The sequence below is a fragment of the Dendrobium catenatum genome, unplaced genomic scaffold (genome assembly GCF_001605985.2).
Source record: "Dendrobium catenatum unplaced genomic scaffold, ASM160598v2 fragScaff_scaffold_432, whole genome shotgun sequence".
In the NCBI taxonomy this organism is placed as follows: domain Eukaryota; kingdom Viridiplantae; phylum Streptophyta; class Magnoliopsida; order Asparagales; family Orchidaceae; genus Dendrobium; species Dendrobium catenatum.
Genome location: NW_021318894.1, coordinates 921633 through 931371, shown reverse-complemented (window position 1 = coordinate 931371; position 9739 = coordinate 921633). Strand labels below are relative to the sequence as shown.

Below are 9739 nucleotides of genomic sequence, written 5' to 3'. Positions count from 1 at the left end.
ATATTTTAAGATCATTTAGTTATCTAATTAATGCCTCAAAATTTTTAGTCAAGCTTTAAGTGCTTAATATGTGCTCATTTAGACTTGAATTAGATCAATTTTTGTGTTGTGTCAATTGGTACGCTCATCACGACATTCAGTTCAATTATAAATTTGTTGAAATTAGAGTTTGGATGATCATGTATCTAATTCTAAAAATTTTCAATTCATATATGCATCAAGCTTAGTATATGATCAAGCTGATTTTTGTGCAGTGTGTCAATTATAATCAAAATTATATGACAAAAACACATGTAATGCCTTAAGATAACTGCCACCTAGAGCCTCCCTCCTCGCAGTGCTTTTATTCTGTACGGACATCGGACGGGAGAACCGTCCGGTTAAGCACTGGGTATCCAGCGGTACCGAGTGCGGGTACCAAGCTGGATACCCACCAATGAGATGACGTGACATATTTTTATTGGTCTCCGGACGCCATCCGCACTCCGCGCAGAATAATAAATCCTCATAACATGATGAAATTACATGTAGCACCACATCTTATTTCTACCCCTATTTTATGATTGCATGATTTAGGACAGTAGAATCAAATGCCTCGCCCGACGAGAATCATGCTGCTTATAACGTGATCTGATCATGATTTCCTATTCTTCTTAAAAACATCGTTGTCCTTTGTAACTTGCTCCTCTTCTTTTTCTCCAAACACTGCTCATCCAATCACATCTCCCTACTGCACTTCTTCATTAAATGTTGCTAGTCCCATTACAAGTTCCTCTTCTTCTTCAAACAACATTGATGTAGGAAGATAGACGTCAAGAAGATATCAAAAGAGCAAAATAGCTCAAAGAACCAAACATTGAAAAATACTATATTTTTCAAAAATATTTCTTAAATCAACATTCTTCCTTACAACAATTAGTATATATAAATGCAATAAAAAATTCTAGAAGATTTTAGAAAGCATGAACTAAAGCTAAATAAGGATATACGATTCCTAACGCATCATAATCCTAAGATGCACCACATCATACATGGGTCACATCAATAATTTTTCCGACAACCTCTCGTCGCAACTTTGCAACCTCCTTGCCATCGTCGATATGAGTTTTTGTCGTGACATTCCCATAATGGTTTGTCATTGTTCTCAAACTCATGAGTTGAGCTTGAATTTGTCATTAGCCACATGAACCAAATTCAAGCTCAATTTATAGGCAAATTATTACGTTTGGTGTTCGGATTCGTCCGGACACCAATCCAGACATGCCACGTCACTAAAATATACCGGGACCTAGTATATTTGGGTGACGTGGCACGTCTGGATTGGGTGTCCAGAATAATTCGCCAATTTTTATGAGCTTGAATCAAGCTCAAGTATATTATGACCTGAGGTCAATTTTGCTATGAGACGAGATTCAACTCAACTCATTTACACCCGCAATCATCATAAATAATCCCTCTAAACTATAGCAAGCCTTGAAGTTCATTCTTTAGAGTACACAAAATATATCAAAATAATCTCCTAAATTCTTTCTACAACCACCCAAGTACTTTAGAAAAGTATTTCGCATGCATTAAATTTTCTTACTATATTTATATTGCACTTTCATTCATTTGGAATCAACCCAACAATAGTAAGTCTATAAGAGCCCGGAACACAGTTTAGTGCCCCCCCGCCCACTCAAAGCCAAAGCCATCGTTGAAGGCTTCATCTTCTTCCCTCGCCGCCCTGCTTTGAAACGCCAACATGACCAACTTATCACTCGATCCACTTCTCTCCTATCTCTTTCTCCTCCTCAGCGTCTCCTCAACTCCGGCCGCCGCATTCAACTTCATCTTCCTCAACTGCGGCTCCTCAGAATCATCCACAGCCCCAGACGGCCGCAACTGGACAGGAGAATCCACTTCAAGCATTACCGTCACGCCGAACACGTTAAGCCTCCAGGCCAAAATCCTAGACTCCTCCGTTCCATACCTTCCCTACGGAACCGCGCGACTCTCATCGTCCCCTTTCAGCTACTCCTTCCGTTTTCCCCCTGGCCGCAAGCTCATCCGCCTCCATTTATACGCCGGTGACTACGGTAACTACTCCGCCGCCGATGCTCTGTTCTCCGTCAAATCCGGTCCTCACACCCTCCTTAACAACTTCAGCGCTTTGCAAACCTCCCAAGCCCTAGTCATCTCCTACATCGTCCGCGAGTATTCAGTAAACTCCTCCTCTCCACTCCTCAACCTCACTTTCATCCCCTCCACATCGCACCCGTCCTCATACGCCTTCATCAATGGCATCGAAGTCGTCTCCTCGCCGGATATCTTCAACGGAAGCATCCCTCTCATCACCAATATCGATATGCCTCAGCCGTACACCGTTGAACCCGACTGGACTCTGGAGACGGTCTACCGACTCAACGTCGGTGGCAATTTCATCGGACCGATGGAAGATTCCGGCCTGTTTCGAAGTTGGGAGGACGACTCGATCTACATATACGGCGCCGGATTTGGCGTAACCTACGCCGCCGACAGCAACGTTTCAATTCGGTATCCGGCGAACCTGCCGGAATTCATAGCTCCGTTGCAGGTTTATGCCACCGCCCGATCAATGGGTCCTTCCGCAACAATCAATTCGAACTATAATCTCACATGGATCCTACCCGTAGACTCCGGCTTCTATTACTTACTAAGATTTCATTTTTGCGAGATCCAATATCCCATCACTCTTGTGAACCAGAGAGTGTTCAATATATTCATATATAACCATACAGCCTTTGAAGGCTTCGATGTTATTGCAGAATCCGGCGGCATTGGAGTTCCTACCTACACAGATTTTGTCGTTGCGATTCCAAAGCAAGCAGAATCTGACGATATGGTTGATCTCTTCGTAGAGCTACACCCCGATTTGTACGCCCAACCAGAGTACTGGGATGCCATCTTGAATGGCCTTGAGGTCTTCAAATTGGAAGCAGGTGGCGACACCCTTGCTGGGCCTAATCCGATGGTGTCAATAACTCCAAGCAGAGATCAAAATACCAACGCAATTACAAGAATAATCAATTCAAAAAAAGTTAAAATTCGATCGATTGTAGAAATAGCCATCGGTGTAGGTGGCCCTGTTGTGGCTCTTCTTGCATTCGCCTTACTTTATCTTCTCCATTCGAAGAAGAAAAAATCTCTTACATCAGATTCACCCCATTCAGATCAATCGAACCTGATCAGCTCCACCTATTGCAGGCAGTTCTCGTTCGCAGAGCTTGTACAAGCTACCGACAGCTTCGACGACGCCCTGATCATCGGTTCAGGCGGATTCGGAAAGGTCTATCGCGGAACCATCGACGGCGGGGCGAAAATAATTGCCATCAAGCGCGGGGGGTCGCTTTCCGGTCAAGGGATCGATGAGTTTCGCAATGAGATCAAGACACTTTCAAAGCTGACGCACCATCACCTCGTCTCTCTCCTCGGGTACTGCCATGACAGCGCAGAGTTGATCATAGTCTATGAGTACATGCCGTTGGGAAATTTAGGCGACCACCTTTACGGCAAGAAGAAGAAAGAGCTGATTCCATGGGTGCGACGGCTCGAGATATGCATCGGCGCGGCCAAAGGGATTCACTATCTCCACACCGGAGCGAAGCCGGCGATCATCCACCGCGATGTGAAAACGTCTAACATATTGCTGGATGAGGATTGGGTGGCCAAAATATCGGACTTTGGGCTGAGCAAAGACGGGCCGGAGGATCTTGGGCTCAGCCATGTGAGCTCAGCGGTGAGGGGGACGATGGGGTATCTGGATCCGGAATACATTATGCTGATGCAGTTGACGGAGAAATCGGACGTTTACGCCTTCGGGGTAGTGCTTCTGGAGGTCATTTCGGGTCGGCCAGCGTTGGATCCGGCGAACGCGGAGGAGGAGAATTTGGTGGATTGGATTCGGCAGTGCCGGCGTGAGGGTGATGTGGAGGTGATAGTGGATCCCGACTTGAGGGGAAGTGTGGGAGAACGTTGTTTCGAGATATTTATGAGGACTGCAGAGAGCTGCGTGTTGGATAAGAGGGTCGAGCGGCCGGCGATGGGTAATGTGTTAAGAGATCTGGAGCTTGCTCTCCACTTGCAACTTAAGGATTTTGCAGAGGAAGCCATTAATGAAGAAAAAGCAGCCGGTCACGAAGCTTAGCATATTGTTTAGTGCTTAATCTTTCAATGAGTAGATCAATAATTCAAGATTTTATATTAAAAAAAATTATTCAAAATGTTATAATGCAAAATAAATTAAGATGAGTTTCAACGTATAATGCAAAATACATTAAATTAGCTTCAATAATATCTGTAATACTATATACAACATTAATCTTAACACAAAACGAGTATTTTTAAAGTTTATTCTGATGCATATTTTGCATCAGAATATTTTAATATAACTTTTTCTTTTACACATACGTCTATAAATTTGTAATTAATTCTTTGAAAATCTAAAAAAAAAAATCTAAAAAAAAAACAGTAGTCTATCAAAATAAATATTGAAGATCAAAGATGACTAGAAATCATATATATATATATATATATATAACTCAAAACCTCAATGGTCGTTGGTCCTGTCACTCGCGTCATTAGGAGAGATTATTGCGTTCGGATACCGGACACAACTTACGTTCAGTACTTCACAGTACTGAGCTCGGTACTGTGAAGTATTGAGTACCGAGCATTACTGAGCTCGGTAATGAGCAGTACCAAGCTCGGTACTGCTTAGTACTGCTCAGTATCGAGTAGGAGATGATGTGGCACATTTTCATTGAGCTCCGAACACGTCTGGTGTCCGAACCCAATAAGTTGCCCGCCGTTAGAGATGTTAATACCCTCACCTCTAAGCTCATCCGCCACCTACCTATAAGCTTCGTCATCACAACCAACCTACGAGATTGACTTATCTCCTATAAGCTTGTCACCTTGCTTGCCTAGCATTACTATCAAACTCAGTGGTCCCATTAAACCACGTGCATGTGAGCTCCTCTCCTTATTGATGCCATCACTTGCAAGTTCTGGCAAGATCAAGCTAAATCTATGAACGGGGTTTTGTATTACAAAAATAGTAAAATTTGTATGTGGAATATATAAATTAGCACTACTAAAAAGAGGGGATAAACGCAGTATTGCGTAGCTTGCTATATGTTACATATAGCAGCAGTTTTAACTACTATAATTATTACCGGTTAAAATCGCCACTAAAAGCAAAGGTTTAAACCACTAGCAAAGGTGTTTATTTTATTTCCTTCCTAGACCATGCCCTAACCGACATTGCTTGACCTCACCTATATGTTTGTTTACACGCTCATCGTTCATCATTGCCCAAATCATGCCAATCCTGCTCGTCTTGCATGTTCCCGCCTCCATCTCACAGGCCCGACTTCATCACATATTTGCATTTAATACATTAATATCACAAGTCAAATGTGTACATTAATCTTTCAATATTCATGCATCAAAAAAAATATACCACATGCATACATCAACAAAATATAGAAAATGTAAATTGACCAATGTAGCATTTTATTTTGCGTCAAATACATATATAGACGAGGTATATAAAATTACTCAACCATATAAAATTTGGCGAGTTAACATGCATGCAAAAACCCATTTCTTTTCAATATGTAACATCAACCTAATGCTATTTTCATTCATCATGTATTCTTGATACAATTGGTAGAAGAAAAACTAACATTATTTCATTTTCTCCAAAGAAACTATATTCCTTTTAACATAATCATCCTATTTTTTATTTGATATGGTAATATTTCCTCCAACAAACTCAAAAACTCGTAACATTCAAATATAAGTGAAATACTAAAATGTAGTCATGAATGTAAACACGTCATCATAATTATATGCTCTTTGACACCGACTACACTTTAAAAAATGCAAACATCTTTTCTATCATTGATAATAGGTGATTGATTTAATACATAATGAAAGGATTAAGCATTAAGAATGATTCTCAAGTCGTCAAGAATCTATCATCACCATCTATATAAACCTCAAATAAATCGAGATTAATGAAAAAGGAAATTTATGTTACCATTATTGTAGGATATATTCATAAGTGAAAGCAGTATATCAACAAGATATTACTTAATATGGCGAGCTTTAGTAATTACATGGTGCCACATTTCATTGGGTCAAAATCGTATCCAATAATGATGCACATATATGCATGAAATTAACTTGCTCAATCTAATTACCATTTATTAAATACGAGAGCATGAATAAACATATAATCACCTCAATTTTAATCAAACTTCATGAAATACAATATCATCCGTTAAGAATCAATGCCAACACATTATTCCAATATTAGCTCAACAAAGAAATACACATACATCCAACGAGAAAGGTTGAAACATATTCATAAATTTGAAGGAAGATGATGAGGTAGAGAGTATTTTCATGACAAAACTTCTCTCCTCTAAGAAATAAATGATGCTCATTAATTTTTCAACCAATGATTCATAAATTTTATACTCTCTTTTGATCTTCTACTACGAGTAATTGAAATATAACAATTGATGATGAAAGCGATATAAAAAATGGTTAGACGATAAAATGGCAAGGATGTAGTGGTGAGCAAACATATTTTATTCATAGCATATGTGAATCACATAACCAACAAAAGTAAGCATGAAAAAATGAAATCTACTTCCAATAAATAAAATCAATTTCCAATAAATGAAATAAACTTCCAAAACTTTTCTGATTAAATACTATAATAAGCTAAACAAAAAGTGACATCTAGGAAACTATTCCAATGGAAAATATTCCCTAATTTTCCATTCTTGAACAATAAATAGAAGCGTATAAAAAATTCGTGTTTATATATATACATTAAAACAAGTTTGAACTTTATGGTTTTCATTTACAAAATAAATGTAGGAGAGATTATTACATACGGAGTATGGATAGGAGAACTGTTTGGATTTTATGAGTGTGCACAATAATAGAGCATTGTGCCCAGTAATTACATTTTTACTATATTTTTATAACACACGCTTATAGAATCTGGACGAAGCTTCAGTCCGTACTCCATACGTAATAATCTCTCCAAATGTAAAGTGCTACTTCTTGTTTTCCTTGAGGAGAAAAGGGTGAAGACTTCTTTCCATTCTCAGATTTCAATTAATAAGGAAAGCTAGCATTTGAAATCTTCACCTATTAGTTAATAAATTAAAGAAGGTATACAAAGATCAAAGAAGAATAGAGCTGGCCGAGAGGCTCAAAATGGCCTCTCTTTCCTTCTTACTTTTCTCGATCTTCTATTAGTAGAGAAGGAAGTGGAACGACCCAGCTCAAGAAACTACAAATACAAAACCATTTTATGTTATGTATGGATATAGCTTAGATGCCTATATAAGACTAATGTAATCAAACATTATGTGTATGAAAAGGAATACACAGCTTTCTGCTTTATCTTCCTTTGTTCTATATGCTTTATCGCTCTTACAAGATAACATGGTATCAGATATTTACTGAATTTTTTCTCTCTCTCAATATCTCCCCGATCTATGTGTGTCAAAGCTGCTAATGGATGATTCTTCCTCCTCACCACCTACTGTAGACTCAACGCCCTCATTCAATCCGATCTCAATTCCACCTCAGCTCAACTTCTTGATGATCAATATCAAGAACTTAGTCAAAACTCCCTTAGCAGCTGACAATTACCACATTTGGAAGTCTCAAGTGGAAAAAGTCTTCAATGCAAATGGATTCAAAGGATTTCTTGATGGCACTTCTATGTGTCCACCGAACATCTCCACCACTGATGAAAATTCTTAGTCTAACAACATGTCATTACATGACAATTGGGTACTAATGGATCAAAATTTTGTTGTAGCACTATACTTGGCAATATCTCCATTTATTCTACCATATGTGCTCTCCCTCACATATTGCAATGAAATATGGACAACTCTAGCTCATCATCTTCAATCAACAACACGATTACGTGTTATACACTTAAAAAATGAACTTCATTATTTATCTAAGGGAGACAAATAATGACTCAATATCTACTTCATGTTAAATCCAAGGTAGATGCCAAAATTGCAGGAGGCAGCAATATTTACCCCGATGATGTGATTCTTTACACCCTCAATGGTCTTCTCACTTTATATCAAGCCTTCAAAAAAGCAATCCGCACAAACCCACAAACCCTAAGCATAGATGAATTGTATAGCCTACTATGCACCGAAGAAAAGAATATTGCTCAAGAAGTTACAAAAGATCTCCAATCCTTACAACAGGCAGATCACACAATAGCCCTTACTGTTTCTAACGGACAAGGTCAAGGTTGATTTAATCGTGGTCGTCGCAGCAGAGAATCACTTCTGCCGACTGGTAGAGGAGATAAGTCAACAAACAAAAACATCACCTGTAAGATTTTTAACAAATTTGGTCACTCTACTATCAGATGTTGGTATCAGAATGATCCAACGTATACTGGCAACTCAACGACATCAACTCTATTCAGCACATCTAAAGCTTCTCGGTAATAAGATTAGTATCTTGATAGCATTGTATCAACCCACTTAGGACCCAACACATCTAAATTAAGCTCAATTGAATTGTATGCTAGGACATCACAAGTTATTATCAGCAATTGTCAGCCACTGCCAATTCAACACACAGATAAAGGCTTACATCCTACTCCAACAGGTAATCTTTATCTCCATAAAATCTAACGTGTGATGAATATTTCATTTAACCTTCTCTCAATACATCATCTAACAAGTTATAATGATTGCATTGTATCGTTCTCATCCATTGTATATCAAATAAAGGATTCAAAGAAAAATCAAATTCTACTTCAAGGTCCCTACCATAATGGCCTCTACATGGTCCGTGCTAAATTGACTTCCCCGGATCTTGATTTATAATCATTTTAGTCCATACCTAACCTATGGCATAGTCAGCTTGGGCATCCAACAATAGCTACTCTACAAAAACTAGCTCATTTCAATTCACATATATTTACCTCTCCCTCTACTATGAAATGTAATACTTGTTGTCTTGCCAAGAGTAGACGATTGTCTTTTCCCAATTCATTCTCCACCACAACTATTCCATTTGAAATAGTTTGCTTTGATGTATGGGGTCCTTCCCCTTCCAAATCAATACAAGGATATCATTACTTCGTTTCTTTTATTGATGACTATATCAAATATTGTTGGATTTTTTCTCTACTACAAAAATCTAAAGTAACACAAAAATTCATTATGTTCCACAAAATGATCAAATGTCAATTCAATAGTGTTATACTCACTATTCAAACAGATGGTGGGAGAGAGTATCTAAATAATACATTTCAAACCAATTGCAATACTTGGGGAATCAATCATCAATACACATGTCCTTATACACCCTCCCAGAATGATGTAGCTAAATAAAAAAATTGCCACATTCTTGAAACCATCAGGAGCCTTCTCATACACTCCAGCTCTCCTTCTAAGTTGTGGATTGAGGCGTTGCATATAGCTATCTATCTCATTAATCTTCCTCCAGCAAACAATCTCCAAAATAAAACACCATTTGAAAAACTATACCACAAACTGCCAATCTACACACACCTGAAAATGTTTGGTTGTCTATGCTACCCATGGATGAGGCCATATTTCAAATCCAAACTATTACCTCTATTATTAGCATGTGTCTTCATGGGTTATGCTCAAGCTCAAAAAGGATATAGATGCCTTGATCCTCA

General features: G+C 38.6%; 1 protein-coding gene across 1 annotated transcript; it reads left to right on the top strand.

Moving 5' to 3' along the window:
* Nucleotides 1–1462: 1462 nt before the first annotated feature.
* LOC110092649 (receptor-like protein kinase FERONIA) lies at nucleotides 1463–4350 on the top strand. The gene has a single exon (XM_020817296.2). The coding sequence runs from the start codon at nucleotides 1745–1747 to the stop codon at nucleotides 4163–4165; it is 2421 nt and encodes an 806-aa protein (XP_020672955.1). The 5' UTR covers nucleotides 1463–1744; the 3' UTR covers nucleotides 4166–4350.
* Nucleotides 4351–9739: the final 5389 nt, after the last annotated feature.